The sequence below is a fragment of the Somniosus microcephalus genome, chromosome 31 (assembly GCF_052327205.1).
Source record: "Somniosus microcephalus isolate GS21.2 chromosome 31, FLI_Smic_1.0, whole genome shotgun sequence".
Lineage (NCBI taxonomy): Eukaryota > Metazoa > Chordata > Chondrichthyes > Squaliformes > Somniosidae > Somniosus > Somniosus microcephalus.
The window spans coordinates 19,518,349-19,544,132 of NC_141017.1; the positions used below are offsets into that span (position 1 = coordinate 19,518,349).

The following is a 25,784-nucleotide window of genomic DNA, read 5'->3' on the forward strand; positions in this document are numbered from 1 at the left end:
AAACGTCTAGTTATAAGCTGGCGTTTGACGAATAAACTGGCATTTAAAGCATGGATAGCAGCGTCCAAGACGAATAAACTGGCGTTTGAAGGATGGGTAGTAAAATCAGTTTAACAGTGTAAACCGCCAACTGAGCCCCAAACGTTTTAAAAACTCATCAGCGACTAAACTGCCCGAGGAAGAAGAAGAAGATGAAGACGCGACTCGACGACGACATTAGCTGAGGAAAAGGAGGGTGATTCGCATAAACAACTCCACCGCCGCGCCCTGTGACCACGTGGCGACGAGGTACCCCAAAGGACAGACAGAGTGAACCTCAAAACCCAACCAGTTAAAGCAACAGGTTTCGAATTGGTGAGCATGAATTCCTGGCCCCTCATAGCTTAATCTAGTTAGGTATAGGGAGTGGGATAAGGATAAGGGGAATTTTAATGCATTTGTTTCCCTCGATGTGCCGTGTGTTCCCCATTCCCATATAAGTGTATTAATCGTATATGCCTGTAATTATACCAGTAATTCTCAGTAAGATTGTGTTTTATTCAGCCTTTACTAAAATTTTGGTTTTCTTGCACCAAACCACTTGTCTACTCGATTTTCTGTATCGCCGCCTGTACCTAAGTCCAGTGTCTAGAACCCAGGGGTGTGGGAGCGATTCGAACCGCTCAGAGACAGTCAGAGGCGAAGCTGACTGGGCGCACGCCACCCCCCTACACCTTCATCGTCGCTGGGTCAAAATCCTGGAACTCCCTCCCTAACAGCACTGTGGGAGTACCTTCACCACACGGGCAGCAGCGGTTCAAGAAGGCGGCTCACCACCACCTTCTCAAGGACTAGGGATGGGCAATAAATGCTGGCTTTGGCACCGATGCCCACATCCCGAGAATGAATTTTAAAAAAAGGTGGCTGGCTTGGAAAAATGGGAAACAATGGCAGTATGGGGCGCTTGGCTTGAGCGATGTGACTCTAGTCCCACTCCAACATGGTTGACTCTTAACTGCCCTGTGACGTGGCCTAGCGAGCCGTTCAGTCATATCAAACCATTACCAGGGGCTGAACAAGAAGGCCCACCACCATCTTTTCAGGGCAACTAGGGATGGGCAATAAATGCCGGCCTTGCCAGCGATGCTCGCACCCCGAGAATGAATAATAAAGAAAATCTCTATGATGTTGGGGCTGAATCACATTTTTCGGGGGCAGGATCGCAGGGCCTTTACTCTTTTAACTATTCATCTTAAACTGTGATGTCTCAGTGTTAATTCCACGGCCAAATCAGACACGCAACGCAACAGCTCTTTACGCACAGGTAGTGTTTATTGTCGTGCAAGCTTTTCCACCAGTATTTGCCACCAACACGGTTCCCAGTCAAACCTGCAACTCCGCAGAATACCACCTGCCATTGCTTGCCCAGCCACTGGATGGCAATAATAACCCATACCTGGTCTTGGGCATCAATACGTAATGGACCTTTATTACCGATTTAAGAACCTACGTTTGTTTGAGTGTTTCTAGTTTTCATTTTTAGCATCAAAAAAATCAGGGGGAAATCAGGGTGGAAAACCGTAGATCCCAAAAAACTGGGGTAAATATGATGAAAATCAGGAAAAACCTCAAAGCAAGCAAGAAACAATTAAGTTCAAAGGTAGTTATTTACACTTGTGACTTTGAACAGCCTCAATGTCAGTTCAAAAATGTAATAGTAATACAATATAAATATCCATAATCACACTGTATCCTTAAAAATGAAAGCAAGCGTACACAATGAAATAGTAATATTCAAATGATTAAAGTGCCCATACTTAACCCGAGAAGTTAACCCGTTAACTATTGAAAAACAAAACTTACAAATATAACAACATTATTGAAAAGTTACTGATTCATATACATCTTTATATCATTAATAATTGTGCTCTTCCTGTTCAGAAACCTTGCTTCCCATTGTCACAATTTTTGGTCACGCTTTACCATTCTAAATTGCTATGTCAACATTTCCCAATCAATTTTGTCACGTCAACTGTTATGGCGTAGTTGCCGACCCTGGCCACTAGGTAGCTCTGCTCGGGAGGGGGGTTTCCTGAAGTCTCTTCTTTCCACTTGTAGGTGAGACCAAAACTCGGGGCCATAAATATAAGATAGTCACCAAAAAATCCAATAAGGAATTCAGGCGAAACCTCTTTGCCTAGATAGTGGTTAGAATCTGGAACCTGCTACCACATGGAGTGGTTGAGGCGAAGAGCGTAGATGCATTTAAGGGGAAGCTAGATAAGCACATGAGGGAGAAAGGAATAAAAGGACATGCTGATGGGGTGAGATGAAGAGGGGCGGGAGGGAGGCGCGTGTGGAGCATAAACACCGGCACGGACCAGTTGGGCCGAATGGCCTGTTTCTGTGCTGTACATTCTGTGTAATTCTATATAAAATAAACCCTATATTGATCAAATGGTCATATGCAATTTACTAGTATATCTATATAGCCTATTTCATTAAATATAGTCACCAAACAGAGGAACATAGGAACAGGAGGAGGCATTCAGCCCCTCGAGCTTGCCCAGTCATTCTATTAGGTCGTGGCTGATTTATACCAACTTCTGTTACCCGTCTTTGCCCCATATCCCTTGATACCCTTAACTAACCAAAATCTGTCGATCTCAGTTTTGAAAGGTCCAATTATCCCAGCATCCTCAGCCTTTTGGAGGGGAGAATTTCACATTTCCACTTCCCTTTGTGTGAGGAAGTGCTTCCTGATTTCCCTCCTTAATGGCCTTGTGACAACCATTTTGTTCTCCAATGTTATTGTGTCCTGATGTTTTGGTGTGTTTTACTGTGTGCTGAAATTCAGTAAAGTGTTCTTCCCACGAGTGGAAGAAACAGTACAAAGCCAAGCTGAAGGAATGTAATGCTACCCGCCCCCCGCCCCCGCACCCCCCACAACCCCTTCCCTCGACACTGGATAGGCTGCGATGGAGATTTGGACATATCTATAAAAGCTTTTACAGTCAGTTTTTATGTTCCCTGCAAGCTTACTCTCATATTCTATTTTCCCTTTCTTAATTAATCCCTTTGTCCTCCTTTGTTGAATCCTAAACTGCACCCTATCCTCAGGATTATTGCTTTTTCTGGCCAATTTATATGTCGTCTCCTTGGATCTTATGCTATCCCTAATTTCCCTTGTTAGCCACGGTTGAGTCACCTTTTTTGTTTTATTTTTATGCCAAACTGGGATGAACAAATTCTGTAGCTCATCCATTCGGTCTTTGAATGTTTGCCATTGCCTATCCACCGTCAACCCTTTGAGTGCCATTCCCCAATCAATCCTACCCAACTCGCTCCTCAGACCATCGTAGTTTCCTTTATTTAAATTGAGGACCCTTGTCTCTGAGTCAACTACTTCATTCTCCAGGGGTCACAGTCTAAGGATAAGGGGTAAGCCATTTAGGACAGAGATGAGGAGGAATTTCTTCACCCAGAGAGTGGTGAACCTGTGGAATTCTCTACCACAGAAGGCAGTTGAGGCCAATTCATTAAATATATTCAAGAAGGAGTTGGATATATTTCTTAAGGCTAAAGGGATCAAGGGATATGGGGAGAAGGCAGGGACAGGGTACTAAGTTTGGATGATCAGCCATGATCTCATTGAATGGCGGAGCAGGCTCGAGGGGCCAAATGGCCTACTCCTGCTCCTATCTTCTATGTTTAATATCCTGGGAGTCCTATCGCTCCTTCCACTGCAGGTGTGGCGTGCGTTACCTCGAGCGCATCTATCCAATCTGTGACCAGGGAGGCAAATGTGGCTCACAAACTATGGCAATCCAGTCTAAAAAGCCCGCTGCTGTAGCAGTCCCCGCTCCTGGAAGTGCCCAGCGTTAACCTAGAACATGTAACATTGTTACCGAAACAATTAAACCCGCAAAAAATTATGAATAATTGAATAAAACACGCACAGTGAAAAGAAAAAACAGGCAAGGTTGTCAAAGCTGATGGTGTCGTATCTTTTCTTGAAATCCACACTAGGGATGTGGGCGTCGCTGGCAAGGCCGGGATTAATTGCCCATCCCCTATTCGCCCTGAGACGGTGGTGGTGGGTATCCTCCTTGAATCGCTGGTAGAGGTTTGGTACAATTGAGTAGTTCGCTGGGCTGCTTCTGAGGGTGGTTAAGAGTCAACCAGATTGGCATGGGGACTGGAGTCACGTAGAGGCACCAGACCGGGTAAAGGACGGCAGGTTTCCTTCCCGAAAATGACATTAGCGAGCCGGTGGGGGTTGCCACGACAATCCAATAGCTTCACGGGCACTGCCGACAGCTTTTTATTTCCAGGTTTGTAATTTTTTTAAAAACTGAATTCAAATTCTCAAATTGCCGTGGTGGGGATTTGAATTTGCAATCACTGGATTATTGGTCCAGGTCTCTGGAGGACGTTGAAAAATGTTTGAGGGGGAAGGGGGGGACAGGGGGCGCGGTAGCATTAACGTTTGGTGATCGTGTAATATCGGATCGGCCGCCCAACATACATCTCTCCTGATTTTGCTTTCTGTTGAAGTCGAAGAGGAAGGAATCTTTTGTCGGGAGATGTATAAGGGACGGGTGATCCGAGATCGCCCCGTTTTACACTATCGGCCAAAGTCGAAATGACTCCCGTCGAGCAGAACTGCGAGTAAAGGAATGCATAGGCTTGGATGTTGAGTGGAGGAGGTCACTGAAGGGAGGCGGGCGGAGGGGCATGAGTTCATGGACCAAGAATTTGGCCCATCAATCACGGCACGGATGGGGCAACACAGAAGAATGGGTAGACACGGACGAAGCCCAACTCCAGCGTAAAGGAAAAGGGCAGGAGAGGGTCAGGTCAAAACGAAATGACTGAGAGCAGCTCAGCTGCTCAACCATAAATGTTGCTGGCTACTTTCGAATTGGTTATTTGGGTATTTCGCGAATTCTGCAGGCCCTGAAATCAAATAGACAGGAATGTGCATCAGCAACGAGATTACCAGTGTCCCAGAACACTTTTCAATCCACTCCTCCAGCTTCCCATAAGGCCGAGAGCTGACTCCCCAGGCTTTGCTTTGTCGATGGGTCCAGTCGGCTACCGTTACCCCCATCAACAATAGATCGCGCTTAAATCAATTTGCCGTCCTGTTTCATCAGACCTCAAGTTGCTTGTACTGTCGTGAGGAGATGTGGGAGCTAGTCTTCATTCTTAGGACATGTGGCATCGCTAGCCTTAGTTACAACTGAGTGGTCTGTCGGGCCACTTCAGGGGGCAGTTCAGCCTCAACTACGTTGGTGAGGGACTGGAGTCACATGTAACCCCAGACCGTGTAAGGACGCTAGATTTATTTCCCTAAAACGAGAAGGAAATCGACCTGGAAACCAGGACCTCACCCCCCATGGTGTGACTGCCATATGCTCAGGGTGGGCAGAGCAGGAAGGGCCAGCAGCGGCCCCAGCAGGTCGGGGAGGGAAATGTAGCTCAGGCAGTGAGGCAGCGGTGGTCCGCCCCTCTTCATTCGCCAATGCCACCCTGATTCCAGGTGGGGTTTGTGGAGGAGAATCAAGCCCACCATTGCCTCGGACTGACCCAGAGCAATGCCACGGGGTGTTCACAATCATTGTTACAAACGGTTCACACATTGCTCCTGGCAGTGGCCCCTCCCTCAATACACACGGCCCCGCCCTCAATACACATGGCCCCGCCCTCAATACACACGGCCCCGCCCTCAATACACACGGCCCCTCCCTCAATACACACGGCCCCGCCCTCAATACACGGCCCCGCCCTCAATACACACGGCCCCTCCCTCAATACACACGGCCCCGCCCTCAATAAACACGGCCCCTCCCTCAATACACACGGCCCCTCCCTCAATACACACGGCCCCTCCCTCAATACTCACGGCCCCTCCCTCAATACACACGGCCCCGCCCTCAATACACACGGCCCCGCCCTCAATACACACGGCCCCTCCCTCAATACACACGGCCCCGCCCTCAATACACACGGCCCCTCCCTCAATACACACGGCCCCCCCTCAATACACACGGCCCCTCCCTCAATACACACGGCCCCTCCCTCAATACACACGGCCCCTCCCTCAATACACACGGCCCCTCCCTCAATACACTCGGCCCCGCCCTCAATACACACGGCCCCGCCCTCAATACACGGCCCCGCCCTCAATACACACGGCCCCGCCCTCAATACACACGGCCCCGCCCTCAATACACACGGCCCCTCCCTCAATACACACGGCCCCTCCCTCAATACTCACGGCCCCTCCCTCAATACACACGGCCCTGCCCTCAATACATGGCCCCGCCCTCAATAAACGCGGCCCCTCCCTCAATACACACGGCCCCGCCCTCAATAAACACGGCCCCTCCCTCAATATTCACGGCCCCTCCCTCAATACACACGGCCCCTCCCTCAATACACACGGCCCCTCCCTCAATACTCACGGCCCCTCCCTCAATACACACAGCCCCGCCCTCAATAAACACGGCCCCTCCCTCAATACTCACGGCCCCTCCCTCAATACACACGGCCCCTCCCTCAATACACACGGCCCCGCCCTCAATACACACGGCCCCTCCCTCAATACACACGGCCCCTCCCTCAATACACACGGCCCCTCCCTCAATACACACGGCCCCTCCCTCAATACACACGGCCCCTCCCTCAATACACACGGCCCCTCCCTCAATACACACGGCCCCGCCCTCAATACACTCGGCCCCGCCCTCAATACACTCGGCCCCGCCCTCAATACACTCGGCCCCTCCCTCAACACACGGCCCCTCCCTCAACACTCACGGCCCCTCCCTCAATACTCACAGCCCCGCCCTCAATACACACAGCCCCTCCCCCAATACACACAGCCCCTCCCCCAACACACACAGCCCCTCCCTCAATACCCACGGCCCCTCCCTCACACACACGGCCCCTCCCTCTCCCCCTCTCACTGACTCCCTCTGACTCCAATGCTATTTGTAACCCTTGACCCTTGACCCTTACCTTGGAAGATGTCCCAGGGCCTTTGGTTCCACTTGTGCTTTTGGAGAACTTGCAACATGCGTTTGTAAATTCATTGCGTATCTGTCAAAACGTAAAAGGACATAAAAATGCGTCAGTACTGAATGAGCCTTATTCTGCAGCAGCCACTCTCTGCTCAGTCAAGCCTGTTGCGGTAACATCCCAATCGATGCTTGCTTTGTGTACACCTCCCCCCCCCGCCCCCGGCCACCAGTGATCTCCCCCCTCCTCTGCCGGCTACTTCTGTTGGGTCAGAACCAGGAGGATTAGCGAGGAGCAGCAGTGCGACAACTGGCCTGTGTCGCACTGGGTTAGCGAGGGGTGGGGGGAGGGGAGAAATCCGCCACCCGGACAATCCAGCCGGACAACGCGAGTGTGTGGGCTGGAGCTGGTGCCCTGCACGGCGAACTGGGTGACCTTCCAGCCTAGACTCTAGCACGAAGAAAGGCCACTTGTAACCATACCCAACAAGAGCTAGTACCTTCAGGGGAGGGGGGAGAAATGGAGATAATTAGGACGTGGGTGGGGCAAAAGAAGGAAAGAAGCTGCATTTAGATATGGGTCTTTCACGACCTCAGGATGTCCCTTAGTGTCGTCACTGCTGTAACCTGTGCCCACATGTGATAATGACCAGATAACCTGTTTTTTAGGTATTGGTTGAGGGATAAATTTTGGGCAGGACATTGCGGAGAACTCCCCCTGCTCTTCATTTGAAAGAGCGTCATGGGACTTTTTATGTCCACCTGAGAGAACAAGTCCACTTCAGTTTAACATCTCATCTGAAAGACATCACCACTAACAGTGCAGCACTGGGAGCGTCAAGCCTCAGATGCAAGAGTGCTACCCACTGGAGCCACGGCTGAGACCTTGACCTTGACGTTTTATTCTGCACCTACATGTGCTGTTCCTGACACTTGGTGCCCGCAAAAAAGGGAAAGTGTCCCTTTCTCCAACACCAACATCCCTTGGCTTGATAAGCGCAGAAGGGAATGACTCCACCATCCTGTGGTCCCCAGCGGGGAGTCATGCCCCTGGGCAGTGTGGGTCGGAGAATGGGGGCTACGGTGGCTGCAGCCCTGCCTCGGACTCGAGCTGCCAGGCGAGAGTACCGCGTCGCAGAATCGGCACTGCTTGACTTCGCTATATTGACGTCTTTCCGCCGTAGCCTACCTGCTTGTTTAAGAGGCAGTGAAAGACGAAAATGAAAAACCCCTGGAAGCTGTTGAGTCCGGTGAATATGTAGGCCATGACAATGGTTCGATCGGTGAAATGAAACATGCCAAACAACCAAGTACCGCCCAAGAGAAAGAGCTGAGCGATCGCCGTGCCTGTGAATGACCTGCGGAAAGGTAAACACCATTAAAAGTATTTTGAGAGTCATTGCGACTGTTTCTCCTGTCTACCTTCAGAGATTAAAGGGTGAGTTGCGTTCATTGCCTCTACCCCCCCATTCCCCCGCCTCCGCCAAGCTAGAGAGAGCAAATAGCCATTCGGGATCTCACCCCTCATCGGCATGTTTGAGGGTAGGACTGGGTCCGAGTGGTAATTTCCACAGTTGACTGGCCTTCTGCCACTCTCTGCCTCAATGGGGTTAACTGTGTCCCAGTGAGAATCGTCAGGAGAGAGTGAAAGAAAATGAGCAAGAGTTATTTAAAATGGAGATCAGTATTAAAGAATGGTATCAGCATTTCTATAGCGCCTTTCATGACCAGCGGATGTCTCAAAGCACTTTACAGCCAATGAAGTACTTTTGAAGTGTAGTCGCTGTTGTAATGTGGGAAACGCGGCAGCCAATTTGCACCCAGCAGACTCCCACATACAGCAATGTGATAATGACCAGATCATCTGTTTTTTTTTATTGTGATGTTGATTGAGGGATAAATAGTGGCCCAGGACATCGGAGGGAACTCCCCTGCTCTTCTTTCAAATAGTGCCCTGGGATCTTTGATGTCCACCTGAGATATAGGCACTGACTCACATTCAGGGGCCCTGCCTCATCCATTACCTAATCCAAATGAGCCAAGACAACTATAGTCAGTGGGCTTTTGACTGAAGGCGAGAAGCACAGCTACAACCAATCACGGTGCGGTCTCCTCTACATTGGGGAGACCAAACGCAGATTGGGTGACCGCTTTGCGGAACACCTCCGTTCAGTCCGTAAGGGGGACCCCGAGCTTCCGGTCGCCTGTCACTTTAATTCTCCGCTCCACTCCCACTCAGACCTCACCGTCCTCGGCCTCTTGCATTGTTCCACGGAAGCTCAGCGTAAGCTCGAGGAACAGCACCTCATCTTTCGATTAGGCACTTTACAGCCTTCCGGACTCAATATCGAGTTCAACAATTTCGGATCATAACCTCGGCCCCTATCACATATATTTTTTATCCACACCTTTTGTTTGTGTCTGTTCTTCTCTCCCACAGGGCAGCTGTCCTTCATTCTGCCGGCGCAATTCACACTTCATCTAGAGCCATCCTTTGTTTCTTAACCTCTCCCATTACCATCTCCTCTCGCCTTGAATATCTCTCGATGTCTCTTAACCTCTCCTGCCTTCTATCCTATCACAGGCCTTCCCTTTTGTTCTTTCATCCTCTTCCCCCTTTTCCCAGCCCCTACACTTGCTTAAAAATCTGTTCCATTTCCTGCTTTTTCCCAGTTCTGACGAAAGGTCATCGACCTGAAACGTTAACCCTGTTTCTCTCTCCTCACAGATGCTGCCTGACCTGCTGAGTATCTCCAGCATTTTCTGTTTTTATTTCAGATTTCCAGCATCTGCAGTATTTTCCTTTTTGTACAACCAATCTTGTCTGTGCCTAATCTCCCCATACAAGGTGATATGTAACACTCAATCTGCAGCCTTGGCTGAATGGACTCAAACCCCTAGGCCTCCTGGTTTGGGTGTCCTGGCAACCTGGCTTTCCCTGCAAGGCAATTAGGAGAACCAACTGAAAGGTCTTGAAATGAATCAACAGTGGATTTTTTTGTTATTCACTCTCGGGATGTGTGCATTTATTGCCCACGCCTAGATGCGCTGGGAAGGGGATGGTCGGCTTTCTTCTTTGAAGTCTTTGATACAACTGAGTGGCTTGCTGGGTCCCTTCAGAGGGCAGTTAAGAGTCAAACGTGTTGGTATGGGACTGGAGTCACGTGGTGGCGCGAACCGGATAAGGACGGCAGATCACCTTCCTTAACAACAACAAATTGCATTTATGTAGCGTCTTTAACGTAGTAAAATGCCCAAAGGTGCATCACAGAAGGAATGATCAAACAAAATTTGACAACGAGCCGGAAAAGGAGATATTAGGAAAGGTGACCGAAAGCTTGGTCAGAGAGGTAGGGTTTAAGGAGGAGAGAGAGGCGGAGAGGTTTAGGGAGGGAATTCCAGAGCTTAGGGGCCCAGGCAGCTGAAAGCACGGCCGCCAATGGCGGAGCGATGAAAATCAGGGATGCTCAAGAGGCCAGAATTGGAGGAGCGCAGAGATCTCGGCGGGGTTGCAGGGCTGGAGGGGGCTACAGAGATAGGGAGGGGCGAGGCCATGGAGGGATTTGGAAACACGGATGAGAATATTGAAATCGAGGCGTTGCCGGACCGGGAGCCAATGTTGGTCAGCGAGCACAGGGGGTGATGGGTGAACGGGACGCTGGTGAACCAATTGGAATTTTCACAACAATCTGACTGCTTCATGGTCACTTTTACTGGTAACCAGATGCAGCCAGTCAACCAATGTTAGTCTTTCACTGAGATAGAAAATCGATTAACTGAGAGAAGAAGGCGAAAGGCTGAAGAATGAAAGTAGATTAAACTTAAAAATTTACCTCACTTTCTTAAAGTGCGGGATATCGGTGCTGAGCATGGAAAATTTATCAACCAGCTTCCCCACAGTAATGATGAAGAAAATTGTATTAAGCTGAAAATTAACAACAATGAATTAGCCATCAATAACAGCAACAGCAACTTGCATTTATAGAGTGTCTTTATCGTAGCAAAACATCCCAAGGCGCTTAACAAAACCATTTTTGACACGGAGCCACAGGAGGAGATATCAGGACAGATGGTCAAAGCTTGGTCAAAGAAGTAGGCTTTAAGGAGTGTCGGAGATCCGGACTCTCCTATAAGTGGAGACAGGTGAGCGAGGTAGTTTCCCTTAGCAACAAGCTTAAGGCTAAAGGGATCAAGGGATATGGGAAGAAGGCAGGGACAGGGTACTGAATTTGGATGATCAGCCATGATCTCATTGAATGGCGGAGCAGGCTCGAGGGACCGAATGGCCTACTCCTGCTCCTATGTTTCTATGTTTCCTCTTGAATGCGACCCAGGCGTGTCCAAGAGACGATAAATAATTTGGGAGCAGTAGTCAAGTCTCAGGTGGATCAGAGTTCCGAGTTACTGGCCCAGGAATTTGATCCCACCTGAAATCGGGCACACACAGGAGGCAAGCGTGCATCATACGCCTGATCACGCGGTCGCAGGGATCAGGTGAAATTGGGGCTGGGCCGCTCATAATGATTCAGGCTTGCAGCTGGCGCTACACATGTAACATCTTCACCGCTAGAGGGAAGAGGTTGCTGAGGAGGTCGATGCCAGGAGCTTACCTCCCTGGACATGGCGCAAATGGCTGAAAGAAGTTCAGTGATCTCACCAGGGTTGTCAAGGTAAGAACACTGCTCTCTTACTCTCTGCTCACACCTCCAGCCTTAGTGCTTACAATGCTAAATCTCCTACAATCACTGCGTCACACTTCGCTCCACCTCCTTCTCCACATACTCACACATACTCGCCACGAATGCAACCCTCACTTCCCCGTACCTCACACCTTGCAACCTGCATGCAAACTATTCGTCCACGACAGGCGCATCCTCTAAACACCTCACAAGACTGTCGCTAACGCACTCGTTTCTTTTTTTTTTTGCGGATCCAGGATATGCATGGTTTCTTCACACCTTCTCCTCCTTTTCCCAGGAGAGTGGCCTTGGCTCCACGGGAGAGACACCTGTTGCCCCTCTCTCAGGACGACAGCGTGCCTGCTCCCTCGCCACTCACTCCACCGGCGCCCTTGTTAGAGCGCCACATACAGGAAACTCTTTTTTATCCGGCACCGACGGGACCGGTGTGGTGCCGGTTTATCAAAAAGTCCGGATTACAGAGAGGTATCGTAAAAGGTACGAGAGCCCAGTACACGGCCACAGATCCAGGTGACCCTGTTGCATAGCAACAGGTGCAGGAACCCCGGTTACACGGCCACAGATCCAGGAACGGCCACTAATATGAAGTAAAACTTACCTGAACCTACTCCTGAATTTTGCCGGTTAACAGAGATTTCCGGTTATTTAGGTGCCGGTAAATCGAGAGTTTCCTGTAGCCAGCTGGGCTAGACTGCACCCCCCTAGCCCCAGGCCAAGATGGCGCCATCTGTAGCGGAGCCCTGAAGGCCCAGAACTGCTCGAGGCCGCCCACCCCGGTCATTTGAAGTGCCCTCGATGGAACCTCAGCAGCTTCCTACCTCCCAAGCTGTGGCCTTTGGGGAGAGGGAAGGTAAAATCAGCAGTTAAAAACAGAGACTGCTGGAAATACTCAGCAACATCTGCAGAGAGAGAGGGAAACAGAGTTAACATTTCAGGTCGATGACCCTTGGCCAGGAACATGTTTCCTGCTCCTCGTCTCTGTTCGTTGGCCCCAGATGGAGAGCCCGGATGTTGGGCGAGGGAGGGAAGGAATCCCATAATTCTGCGATCCAGGAAACAAAGAAGTTCAACACCATGGAGGGAGGGTGCGGGAGGTCACATAGTTGCAGCTGGGAAGGAATTAAAGTGGACAAATGAGAGGAGCATCGGCCGTTGGTAAAAGAGGCAGACTGCAACGGAGAGGGATGTTGGAGGTGACGGGGCCTATCAGCTTTTCTTGCATCCTGTACAGCGCGAGAGAGGGGATGGCAAGCCTCCCAGATAAGGGAGCGGTTCTCAGCTCTTGAACAGGCTTCGTGGAGCATTCTCCAGACTTCAGTTCCCCTTCAAAACTGTCGGTATGACTGCGACGAATGGCAGCTTATTTCACCTTGATGATTGTTTCTGGAACTTACCCCGATAATTACACAGACTGGTCCGAGGAAAGCCCAGATATATCCAGATTCATGTGACAACCAGCAGCTTGAAAGAAAAGAAAAGTTTCAAGTCACTCTAATTGTACATGGTGGACTTTCATTGAAGATTCTAGTTACAGTGCAAAGCTCCAAGTTGAACTGCTCATACAACTAAACACACTAACATTGATTTGCCTGTTCTAACGGGCTTGGACATCCACTGGTGACTGGAATGTTGTCCCTACCGGCTCCATCAGTTTCTGGGGCATTCTGTCATCCAGAGGAAGTGCAACGAAACCTGGGTGTCCTTGTGCACCAGTCGCATGCAGGTGCAGCAGGCGGTTAAGAAGGCAAATGGTATGTTGGCCTTCGTAGCGAGAGGGTTTGAGTACAGGAACAAGGATGTCTTGCTGCAGTTATACAGGGCCTTGGTGAGACCACACCTTGAGTATTGTGTGCAGTTTTGGTCGCCTTATCTGAGGAAGGATGTTCTTGCAATGGAGGGAGTGCAGCGAAGATTCACCAGACTGATACCTGGGATGGCAGGAATGATGTATGAGGAGAGATTGGGTCGATTAGGCTTATATTCGCTGGAGTTTAGAAGAATGAGTGGGGATCTCATTGAAACTTATAAAATTCTAACAGGACTAGACAGACTAGATGCTGGAAGGATGTTCCCGATGGCCGGGGAGTCCAGAACCAGGGGTCATAGTCTAAGGATAAGGGGTAAGCCATTTAGGACTGAGATGAGGAGGAATTTCTTCACCCAGAGAGTGGTGAACCTGTGGAATTCTCCACCACAGAAGGCAGTTGAGGCAAATTCATTAAATATATTCAAGAAGGAGTTAGATATATTTCTTAAGGCTAAAGGGATCAAGGGATATGGGGAGAAAGCAGGGACAGGGTACTGAATTTGGATGATCAGCCATGATCTCATTAAATGGCAGAATAGGCTCGAGGGGCTGAATGGCCTACTCCTGCTCCTATCTTCTATGTTTCTAGAGCTTCTGTGTGATACCCTTAATGGCAGCTGAACCTTGGCTGCTCTTCCCTTTCCAGCCTTGAAGCGAGCAGGCCAATGGGAGCGACGCAACTGTTGCTCGCAAGAGCACAGGCCAAGGGTCAAACCTGCAACTGTCCAGTCTGTATGGCCAAAGAAGTAGGTTTTATGAAGGGTCAGCGGTCCGGGTTCTCCGATAAGTGGCGACAGGTGAGCGAGGTAGTTCCTCCCCCTAGCTTCCCCTTTAATCCTACCCAGGAGTGTCCAAGAGATGATAGAAAATTTGGGAGCAGTATTCAAGTCTTAGATGGATCAGAGTTCCGAGTTAATGGCCCAGGAATTCGATCCCACCTGAAATCGGGAGCACACAGGAGGCTAGATGCATGCATCACACGCTTGATCACGTGGTCGCAGTGAAATTGGTGTTAGGTAGTGTCTGGTCTGTATGGGTTCACTGGGCAGTGTCTGGTCTGTATGGGTTCACTGGGCAGCATCTAGTCTGTATGGGTTCACTGGACAGTGTCTGGTCTGTATGGGTTCACTGGGCAGTGTTTGGTCTGTATGGGTTCACTGGGCAGTGTCTGGTCTGTATGGGTTCACTGGACAGTGTCTGGTCTGTATGGGTTCACTGGGCAGTGTTTGGTCTGTATGGGTTCACTGGACAGTGTCTGGTCTGTATGGGTTCACTGGGCAGTGTTTGGTCTGTATGGGTTCACTGGGCAGTGTTTGGTCTGTATGGGTTCACTGGGCAGTGTCTGGTCTGTATGGGTTCACTGGACAGTGTCTGGTCTGTATGGGTTCACTGGGCAGTGTTTGGTCTGTATGGGTTCACTGGGCAGTGTTTGGTCTGTATGGGTTCACTGGGCAGTGTCTGGTCTGGTTGGGTACACTGGGCAGTGTCTGGTCTGTATGGGTTCACTGGGCAGTGTCTGGTCTGTATGGGTTCACTGGGCAGTGTTTGGTCTGTATGGGTTCACTGGACAGTGTCTGGTCTGTATGGGTTCACTGGGCAGTGTTTGGTCTGTATGGGTTCACTGGGCAGTGTCTGGTCTGGTTGGGTACACTGGGCAGTGTCTGGTCTGTATGGGTTCACTGGGCAGTGTTTGGTCTGTATGGGTTCACTGGGCAGTGTTTGGTCTGTATGGGTTCACTGGACAGTGTCTGGTCTGTATGGGTTCACTGGGCAGTGTTTGGTCTGTATGGGTTCACTGGGCAGTGTCTGGTCTGGTTGGGTACACTGGGCAGTGTCTGGTCTGTATGGGTTCACTGGACAGTGTCTGGTCTGTATGGGTTCACTGGGCAGCATTTGGTCTGTATGGGTACACTGGGCAGTGTCTGGTCTGTATGGGTTCACTGGGCAGCGTCTGGTCTGTCTGGGTTCATTGTGCAGCGTCTGGTCTGTATGGGTTCATTGGGCAGTGTCTGGTCTGGTTGGGTACACTGGGCAGTGCCTGGTCTGTATGGGTTCACTGGGCAGTGTCTGGTCTGTATGGGTTCACTGGGCAGTGTCTGGTCTGTCTGGGTTCACTGGGCAGTGTCTGGTCTGGTTGGGTACACTGGGCAGTGTCTGGTCTGTATGGGTTCACTGGGCAGTGTCTGGTCTGTATGGGTTCACTGGGCAGTGTTTGGTCTGTATGGGTTCACTGGGCAGTGTCTGGTCTGGTTGGGTACACTGGGCAGTGCCTGGTCTGTATGGGTTCACTGGGCAGTGTCTGGTCTGTATGGGTTCACTGGGCAGTGTTTGGTCTGGTTGGGTTCACTGGACAGTGTCTGGTCTGATTGGGTACACTGGACAGTGTTTGGTCAGGTTGGGTACACTGGACAATGCCTGATGTATCTCCTACACTGGGACTGGGCAGTACTTGGCCTGTATTGCTGCACTGGGCAGTGTCTTTACCAACTAAGCCCATTGGCATCAGTTGTTCTACCAGGGCCAACCCAGTGTAAATGCAGCATGTCTCTACATGCCAAGGCTCTGTCAGGTGGTAATACAGGCATTCCGATTAACAATTCAGCGAATCTGCTGTTAGAATAATGAAATACTGACATGAACAAGGTGCCAAATTCATAAATCAGGAATTACCCCTTTGCTGGTCCCTGTGTTTTCTCTCTCATCATCTTGGTGCCTTACCAAAGTTTTCAAAAAATACAGATGACAACTGTTGAGCCAGTTTTCCATTATGATATTTTTATATAGGATGTGGGCATCACTGGTATTTGTTGCCCATGATAAGGTGGTGGTGAGCTACCTTCATTGAACTGCAGAGGGCAGTTAAGAGTCAACCACATTGCTGTGGGTCTGGAGTCACATATAGGCCAGACCAGGTAAGGACAGCAGATTTCCTTCCCTAAAGGACATTAGTGAACAAGGTGGGTTTTTATGACAATCCGGTAGTTCCATGGTCACCATTACCGATACTAGCTTTTCAATTAACTGAACTTCAATTCCCCAGCTGCTGTTAGTGGGATTTGAACTCACTGCTGCCAAATCATTATACCAGGCCTCTGGATTATTAGTCCAGTAACATAACCACTATGTTACCGTACCCCAATTATATAATTGGGAGATTCGAGTTCATCCCAAATGTGTGTTGGGGGAGGAGGAAGAAACAATATAACAACTTAATTTAACACTTGTGAATTTTCTATTTTCAGATCATTTAGTAATTTATAGAAGTATAAATAATAGAAGTATCTTTGTTAAAGACATTGTTGAAATAACAGATAGTGTACTTAGGTTTGGACATCCCATACTTACTACATTTCGGTCCCATAAGCATCTATATTGAGTGCTGCTGTGACTACAACAATGATAAGAGGGGTACCGTAGCCAAACAGATACAGGTATCTCCGTCGAAGGCTCCTTGAGTGGAAGACCTTCACCACCATGAGGTAAAGCTGGACTCCTTCCAGAAACATCCAGGCAAAACACGCCAGGAACAGGTAATGAAGGCAGATGGCTACGGCCTTACACGCAATCTGAAAGAATCATAAATTCCAAAGATACAGTGAGGATATCACACACATTATCGGCTGTGGTTCACGCAGGCCAGAAGGTCCCTTGCTTGATCCCTGGTCTGTGCTGAGTTACTGATCTCAGCTGATCAACAGTAGACAACTGTAATTAGTAGTCAGAACATTGGAACTTAAGACGTAGGAGCAGGAGTAGGTCATTTGGCCCCTCGAGCCTGCTCCGCCATTCAATAAGATCATGACTGATCTGATCTTGGCCTCAACTCCACTTCCCTGCCCGCTCCCCGTAACCCTTGACCCCCTTACCTTTCAAAAATCTGTCTATCTCCACCTTAAATATATACAATGACTCAGCCTTCATAGCTCTCTGGGGAAGAGAATCCCAAAGATTCACGACCCTCTGAGAGAAGAAATTCCTCCTCATTTCTGTTTTAAATGGGTGCCCCCTTATTCTGAAATTATGCCCCCCTAGTTCTTTTACATGCTCTTATGCATCTTTTACCAGTTTTCTTCCCACCTCTCCTGATAATATTTACATTTCCACATGTATTGTTTGGCCAATTGCGTCTACTCAACTGGGCGTTCTTTATCTGTGAGCCTAGATGGTGTATGTGCCCGTGAAGGGCATCACAGGCAATCCGGATCCAACCCTCGCCAGGGTTTTGTTGTCGCCTCACAAATCGGTTCCTATCTTTCCCCCAACCCCAGGTTTGAATCTCTCCAATTAGGTTTCTGCCCCTGCCCTCATCAAAGTCACAATGACATAAGAACATAAGAAATAGGAGCAGGAGTCGGCCATTCGAGCCTGCGCCGCCATTCAATGAGATCATGGCTGATCTTCTGCCTCAACTCCATTCACCGGCCCTATCGCCATATCCCTTGATGCCCTTACTAGTCAGAAATCTATCGACTTCTGTTTTGAATATACCCAATGACTGAGCCTCCACAGCCCTCTGGGGTAGAGAATTCACAAGATTCACCACCCTCTGTGTGAAGAAATTTCTTCTCATCTCAGTCCTGAATGGCCTACCCTTTATCCTGAGGCTGTGGCCCCTGGTTCTAGACTCCCCAGCCAAGGGAAACATTCTCCCAGCATCCACCCTATCAAGCCCTGTAATAATTTTGTATGCTTCAATGAGATCCCCTCGCATTCTTCTGAATTCAAGAGAATACAGGCCTAGTTTACTCAATCTCTCCTCATACGACAGTCCCGCCATCCCAGGAATCAGTCTGGTGAACCTTCGTTGCTCTCCCTCTATGGCAAGTATATCCTTCCTTAGGTAAGGAGACCAAAATTGTACACAGTACTCCAGGTGTGGTCTCACTAAGTCCCTGTATAATTGGAGTAAGACTTCTTTACTCCTGTACTCCTGACCTCCTATGTGGCTGCGGCCATGGTGCACTATCCCTCCTCATCCTTCTTGACCCATCTGCAGCCTTTGACAGGGCCGACCACACCATCCACTTCCAATGCCCCTGCTCCATTGTCCAGCTGAGCTCAACACCACCTCTCTTGACCCCTCCACCACTTGAAATGTCAGACATCCAGTCCTGTATGAGCCACAATTATCTCCAATTGAACGTTGGGTAAACCAAAGCCACAAACTCCGTTCCCAAGCCATCGATTCCATCCCATTCCCTGACCACTGTCTCAGGCTGAACCTGATTGTTCACAGCCTCGGGTGTCATATTTGACCCTGAGCTCAGATTCTCATCCCATATCCTGGACTCGACAATGCTCTCCTCGCCAGCCATCAATCTTCTACCCTCCAAAAGCTTGAGTTCATCTCAAACTCCGCTGCCCATATCCTAATTCGCATCAAGTCTGGCTCAGCCACCAACCTTGTGCTCGTTGACCTATATTGGCTCCCGGCCCACACTCAAATTTAAAATGATCATCCATGTGTTCAAATCCTCCATTGCCTCGCCCCTCCCTATTTCTGTAGCTTCCTCCAGCCCTACAACACCCTGAGAAAGCAGCGTTCCTCCAACTCTGGCTCTTATGCACCCTCAATTTCCTTCGCCCCCCCACCATCCCTAAACCTCTCCGCCTCTCTACCTTGGCCTCTCTTCCTTTAAGACGCTTCTTAAACCCTACCTCCTTGACCAAGCTTTCAGTCACCCAACTAATATCTCCTCCTTTGGCCCGACACTTAATGAAGATTAAGATGGCTGTAGGCTGGTGGGGTGAGTACTGTGATAATAATAATAACTTCCGGGAAATTATGTGCACATCACTTCCTGTGAACTGTGAACTCTGTGCATACATCACTTCCTGTGCATACGTCACTTCCTGTGTTTGGACTAGTATAAATACTGAACTGCTCAGTATGGTAAAAGGGCTTCACCTGGAGGCATGGTGAAGACCGCTCTTGTATATAGTTTAATTATAAGTTGCTTAAAGCTTACTTTAAAGTTCCTTGATGTGTGAGACTCTTTTGTTACATCAAGTACGATGGTAAAATGCCACACACGTGCAATGGGGAGGCACCTCATTGGATAAATGGAGGGTGAGCTCTGCACTGCCACCCTTGCCCCAGTGGGTAGAAGTCTTGCCTTGCACCAGAAGATCGTTAGTTAAAGTCTCACCTCGGAGATTTGAGCATGTAATCTGGGCTGACACTGAAGCGCATGAAGCAACTTTAACTTGTATTTATTTAACCCTTTAAAATGACCCAAGGTGCTACACAGGAGGGCAATCAGACAGAAATTCCCCGTGTGAGATTATCAATTTAATACCAATCAGGTCCAAACTAGCAGGAGTTTCATGCTATATGTTCGTGGCCACCAGGACCTTTTTTCAGAACTGCCCCAAGCTCATTTCAGAAGCAGTCAGATGAGACTGCAGTATCTGTATTAAGAAAGACTTGCATTTATATAGTGCCTTTCATGGCCTCAGGACACCCCAAAGCACTTTACAGCCAATTAAGTACTTTTGAAGTGTAGTCACAGATAATCTGTTTCGGTGATGTTGGCTGAGAAATAAATATTGACCAGGACACCGGGGAGAACTCCCCTGCTCGTCTTCGAAATAGTGGCCATGGATCTTTTACATCCACCTGAGAGAGCAGACGGGGCCTCAGTTTAACGTCTCATCCGACAGACGGCATCTCCGACAGTGCGGCACTCCCTCAGCACTGCACTGGGAGTGTCAGCCTGCATTTTGTGCTCAAGTCCCTGGAGTGGGGACTTGAACCCACAACCTTCTGCCTCAGAGTGAGAGAGTGCTACCTGTTGAACAATGATGTTACTCGCTGTAAAGAGTTGCGGACTTACCTTGTTGGCTTTGTCGATGCCCATAATGAACAGGATTTCTGCCAGGAACAGACTCAGGCACAGGTGTGTGTGGATAGTGATTCTAATGTTTTTAATTGAACGGCAAATGAAGAAGACAATGAGAGAGAGCAGGAGGCAAACCAATGACACTCCAACTCCGACATAAGTGATGTATTGCAGTCCCTGTTCATCGTGAGGCTTGATAAGGAAGAGCAAAGAACAATACATTGAAATATACAGAAATTAAACTTCACCGTGCTCAGCGAGTTCACCAGTGAGTGATAGATCCACGCAGTCCAGAAAGGTCCCAGGTTTGATTCCCAGTCTGTGCTCAATGTCAGGTAAGCTACAGTTGACCGTAATTACCCCCATTTGAGGAGGTGAAGATTAGCCAAACTCTTCATCTCGAACCAATGTTCCATGCTAGAGGTTCATGCATATGTTTTGGGTATTGGGTGCAGAATGGATCAGGTCAGTCTATGAGGCTCTCACGGGACGGAACGTCCTGCTTATACTCACTGTCTCAACTCACGCATCAGTGGTGGCCACTTGGCTGAGATGCTGGAGGGCACCCTGGAACCATACCCCAGCAAGGGGTCAACGCATTGAGGAAAGGGATTAAAAAAAAAGACATTAAACTCCTGGTACATTTTTCCCTCCAAGTCACACGCCATCCCGACATATATCGGCCGTTCTTTCAATGTCGCTGGGTCAAAATCCTGGAACTCCCTACCTAACAGCACTGTCTAGCAAGCCACTCTGTGTCAAACTGCTACCACTGGTTCAAGGAGAAGGCTCACCACCACTTTCTTCAGGGCAACTAGGGATGGGCAATAAATGCTGGCCTTGCCAGCAACGCCCACATCCCAAGAAAGAATTTAAAAAACCATTACAGTGATGGTGATCCTTCACTCTGTGGAAAGCATCTCACCATCTTGTACTCATTCTTTTTGCAAGGATTCATATCTGTGGAACTCCCCCTCTGTTTTCCATCCTTCCTACAAACAAAAGGGGGAAAATTCGGCAGCTTTGCGCCTCCCGTTAGCGCCCTGGCGCTAATGGGGCGCAAAGCAACACGCGCCCGGGCGAAATTCAGCGGGAGGTTAGCGGCGGCGCTAACCGCTAGCGCCCCACGGCACTGCGCCGCCAGTGATGACGTCATCACCGTGCGCAGCGTCCCACTCACACCCCGGCCACGATCTTCGGTAGCGTCTCCTGACTTACCGCCGGACGCTATGTCCGACGGGGCAGAGGGGGGCCTAGCTGCGGCCGGGGAGGCGCTATTTAAAGGTGAGGTGCCGGGCGGCCATTTTTGTTGCTGGCCGCCTGCCAGCACCTGCCTCCGCTGCCGTCCCCAGCCCCCTTACCAGCCACCCCCTCCCACCCCCCGCGGAGTGCCGACTGTGCTCCATGAGCCCGGCACTTCTCTTGGGTGCCGGGCTCTTTTGTCGGCACTCCCGATCCCCGGGGGCCCAGCTGGGCCATGGGTTGCGCTGCGCAAGGCCCCTCCCCTTTAAGAAGAGGAGAAAGGCCTGCAATACTGTGGCACATAGCGCCGTGATGTTCCCTCGCAGCGCCCCAAGAGGGAGGCGGGGTGCTTCCAGTAGCGCCTCGCTTCCCTCTTGGGGCGCTACCACTCAATTTCGGTCGCGGAGGCGCTAATTTTTCCAGGCAGCGAAGTTAGCGCCCCAAAGGAGGTGCGACGAAATTTTTCGCCCCAAAACTTTTAATACTTAAACTTGGGACAGCTGACCGCTGCTTTCTGACCTATCTCATCTTTTGAACCTTGGCAAAGTCCTGCACTGCAGGGTAGAAACCGCGTCCCTTATGATAGCAGATTGCTTTGCGCTCCATAACTTTGCTGTGCAAGGGGCGGGGGGCGCCAAGCCACAACTGGACAAGGACCATCAACGTGATGGGGGAGAGGACACTGCTGAGTTAGAGGAGGGCTGCAACCCTTGCCTGCAACCAGAGCTCTCCAGCAGCACATCTTTGAAGAGCCGTTCAGCTGATCAATCCCTGCTCCTCTGCATTAAAAGTCACAAACAACATCTTGTGGGGGGGCATCACAATCAAGTCCAATCCAGTTCTCACCCAACACCCACACCTGCACTTTCCAGCAAAAGTCGCCCTGACTGATTTCCCCTGCCCCTCTCCTGACCCAGGAGTGCACCGGCCTACTTTTTTGTTTATTAATTCATGCAAGGCCAGCATTTATTGCCCATCCCTAATTGCCCTTGAGAAGGTGGTGGTGAGCCGCCTTCTTGAACCGCTGCAGTCCCGTGTGGTGAAGGTACTCCCACAGCGCTGTTAGGGAGGGAGTTCCAGGATTTTGACCCAGCGACGATGAAGGATCGGCCGATATACTTCTAAGTCAAGATGGTGTGTGACTTGGAGGGGAACTTGGAGGTGGTGGTGTTTCCCATGCGCCTGCTGCCCTTGTCCTTCTAGGTGGTAGAGGTTGCGGGTTTGGGAGGTGCTGCCGAAGAAGCCTTGGCGAGTTGCTGCAGTGCATCTTGTAGATGGTACACACTGCAGCCACGGTGCGCCGGTGGTGGAGGGAGTGAATGTTTAATGTGGTGGATGGGGTGCCAATCAAGCGGGCTGCTTTGTCCTGGATGGTGTCGAGCTTCCTGAGTGTTGTTGGAGCTGCACTCATCCAGGCAAGTGGAGAGTATTCCATCACACTCCTGACTTGTGCCTTGTAGATGGCGGAAGGCTTTGGGGAGTCAGGAGGTGAGTCACTCGCCGCAGAATACCCAGTCTCTGACCTGCTCTTGCATCCACAGTATTTAAGTGGCTGGTCCAGTTAAGTTTCATACTGATGACCGACCGGCCTATTGTAGAGCTCCATACAGCTGCCTGACCCAGGGGTGCACTGGCCAATTATAGAGCTCCATACGGCTGCCCAATTGAACTCAATTAACTCAGCGCAGATTGGTTTTCGGACAGGGACCCTTCTGGTCTGTACTATATGAGTTATACCTTTACACACTGATCTATCAGGGTAGTGCCCGCGCACTGTTTAACTTTCTACACAAAACTAAAGCGTTGATGCCCAGGATCAGACATCTTCACTCAAATATCTCTCGACCCTGAAAGATAATGGTAAATATACATTCCGTCAATCGGTAATGTTAGAGAAGAAGTGGACAAGCCCATTAAGTTGTCTTCGATTCGTGGAAAAATATATCCTGGAATGCCCTATCATCACTCAGTAGTTTAAAAGAAAGACCAAAAAAAAGAATTGGCATTGATACAGCGCCTTTCACGACCTCAGGATGTGCCAAAGCGCTTTACAGCCAATGAAATACTTTTGAAGCGTGGTCACTGTAGGAAGCGCAACGGCCAATTTGCGCACAGCAAGCTCCCACAAACAGCAATGTGATAATGACCAGATAATCTGTTTTTTAGTGATGTTGGTTGAGGGATAAATATTGGCCAGGACACCGAGGAGAACTCCCGCTGCTCTTCTTCGAAATAGTGCCATGGGATCTTTTACGTCCACCTGAGAGAGCAGATGGGGCCTTGGTATAACATCTCATCCGAAAGACGGCACCTCCGACAGTGCGGCGCCCCCTCAGCACTGCACTGGACGGTCGGCCCAGATGACGTACTTAAGGCCTGCAGCAAGGCTTGAACCCACAATCCTCTGGCATAAAGGGAAAAGGGCTCCTAGTGAGCTGTGCCTGAGACTGCAAGTAAGCGGTTCTGGGCTCCAGATGTGGTCTGGCCATATACAGCAACAATACAACCTCTTTGGAGTTGTATTCTATCCCTCTGCTCTTGTACCCAGTACCTCATCTGCCTTGTTTACTGCACTGTCCTGACAATTTCATGGATACATCCACCGTAACTGGGAACATGGGAACAGGAGTAGGCCACTAGGCCCCCTCGAGCCTGCTCTCCATTTGATCAGACCCTGGCTGATCTGTACCTCAATTCCATTTAACCGCCTTAAGAACCTAAGAAAATAAGAAACATAAGAAATAGGAGCAGGAGTAGGTCATTCAGCCTTTCGAGCCTGCTCCACCATACAATAAAATCATGGATGATCTTCTACCTCAAGTCCACTTTCCCGCACTATCACCATATCACTTGGTTTCCTTAGTATCCAAAAATCTATCGATGTAGCTACGTGGGTAGCACCCTCAACTCTGAGTCAGAAGGTTGTGGGTTCAGAGTCCCACTCCAGACACTTGAACATAAAAGAACCAGGCTGACACTCTAGGGGAGGGCTGCATTGTCAGAGGTGCTGTCTTTTGGATGAGACGTTAAACCGAGGCCCCGTCTGCTCTCTCAGGTGGACGTAAAAGATCCCACGGCACCATTTTGAAGAAGAGCAGGGGGAGTTATCCCCGGAGTCCTGACCAATATTTATTCCTCAACCAACACCACTAAAACAGATGATCCGGTCATTATCACATTGCTGTTTGGGGGAGCTTGCTGTGCGCAAATTGGCTGCCACGTTTTCTACATTACAACAGTGGCTACACTTCAAAAAGTATTTCATTGGATGTGAAGTGCTTTGGGACATCCGGTGGCCATGAAAGGCGCTGTAGAAATACAAGTCTTTCTTTCCTTAAATATATTCAGTGACTTGGCCTCCACAGCCGTCTGGGGTAGAGAATTCCAAAGATTCACCACCCTCTGAGTGAAGAAATTTCTCCTCATCTCAGTCCTAAATGGCCGACCCCTTATTCTGAAACTGTGACCCCAGGTTCTAGACTCGCCAGCCTTTGATACCCTCCAAGATGTTCTTTTTGAGGCCCACTGTTCCATTCAGCATAAACCAAAGAGACATTTTAACCAAATATAGATTGTACCGGGATCGGGTATGGTGAAACCAGCACAGCAAAGCTGGTCAGATGTGTACAACTGCAAGTTATTATCTTCCCCTTGGAAGAGATCACTGAGCAACCATCAGACAGCCAACCGATCATATCGCTGACACTTGTCCAGAAGACACAATACGCGTGGTCATGCGAGTTCTTCTCCTGTATATAAGCAAGGCAACAAAGTTACACGAAATAATTATCTCTGAAACATTTTTATATTGCAGTCATGGAATTTTACAACACAGAAGGAGGCCATTCGGCCCCTCGAGTCCGTGCCGGCTCTCTGCAAGAGCACTTCAGCTAGTCCCACTCCCCCGCCCTTTCTCCGTAGCCCTGCAATTTTTTTTCCTTCAGCTACTTATCCAACTCCCTTTTGAAAGATATGATTGAATAGGTCCAATCTGGTGTTTATAAAGCTTCCTAAAATCTTCCCCACTACCGAGGTCAAACTGACTGGCCTGTAGTTACTGGGTTTATCCTTACACCCTTTTTTGAACAAGGATCAGAGGGACCTTGGTGTGCATGTACCTAGATCCCTGCAGGCAGCAGAACAGGTGGATAAGGTGGTTAAAAAGGCATATGGGATACTTGCCTTCATT

At 49.5% G+C, this 25,784-nt stretch overlaps 1 protein-coding gene across 1 annotated transcript; it reads right to left on the minus strand.

Moving 5' to 3' along the window:
• Positions 1 to 2,935: 2,935 nt before the first annotated feature.
• On the minus strand, positions 2,936 to 25,460 carry LOC147097606 (adhesion G protein-coupled receptor E5-like). The gene is made up of 8 exons (XM_085971576.1): positions 25,174 to 25,460; positions 20,348 to 20,545; positions 16,857 to 17,077; positions 13,099 to 13,165; positions 10,838 to 10,929; positions 8,194 to 8,362; positions 7,006 to 7,086; positions 2,936 to 4,938 (listed from the first exon to the last, which is right to left on the minus strand). Exons 1-8 carry the CDS (start codon positions 25,288 to 25,290, stop codon positions 4,873 to 4,875), a joined length of 1,011 nt encoding a protein of 336 aa, XP_085827702.1. The 5' UTR covers positions 25,291 to 25,460; the 3' UTR covers positions 2,936 to 4,872.
• Positions 25,461 to 25,784: the final 324 nt, after the last annotated feature.

Bases quoted from the DNA above. Each gene is read 5' to 3' on its own strand.
- LOC147097606 (XM_085971576.1), bottom strand. From the start codon at position 25,290: ATGATCGGTTGGCTGTCTGATGGTTGCTCAGTGATCTCTTCCAAGGGG. The intron at 8,363-10,837 runs GTAAATTTTTAA...ACCTTTCCGCAG, and splicing joins CCGCACTTTAAGAAAGTGAG to GTCATTCACAGGCACGGCGA. The intron at 7,087-8,193 runs GTAGGCTACGGC...ACGTTTTGACAG, and splicing joins ACTGCCTCTTAAACAAGCAG to ATACGCAATGAATTTACAAA.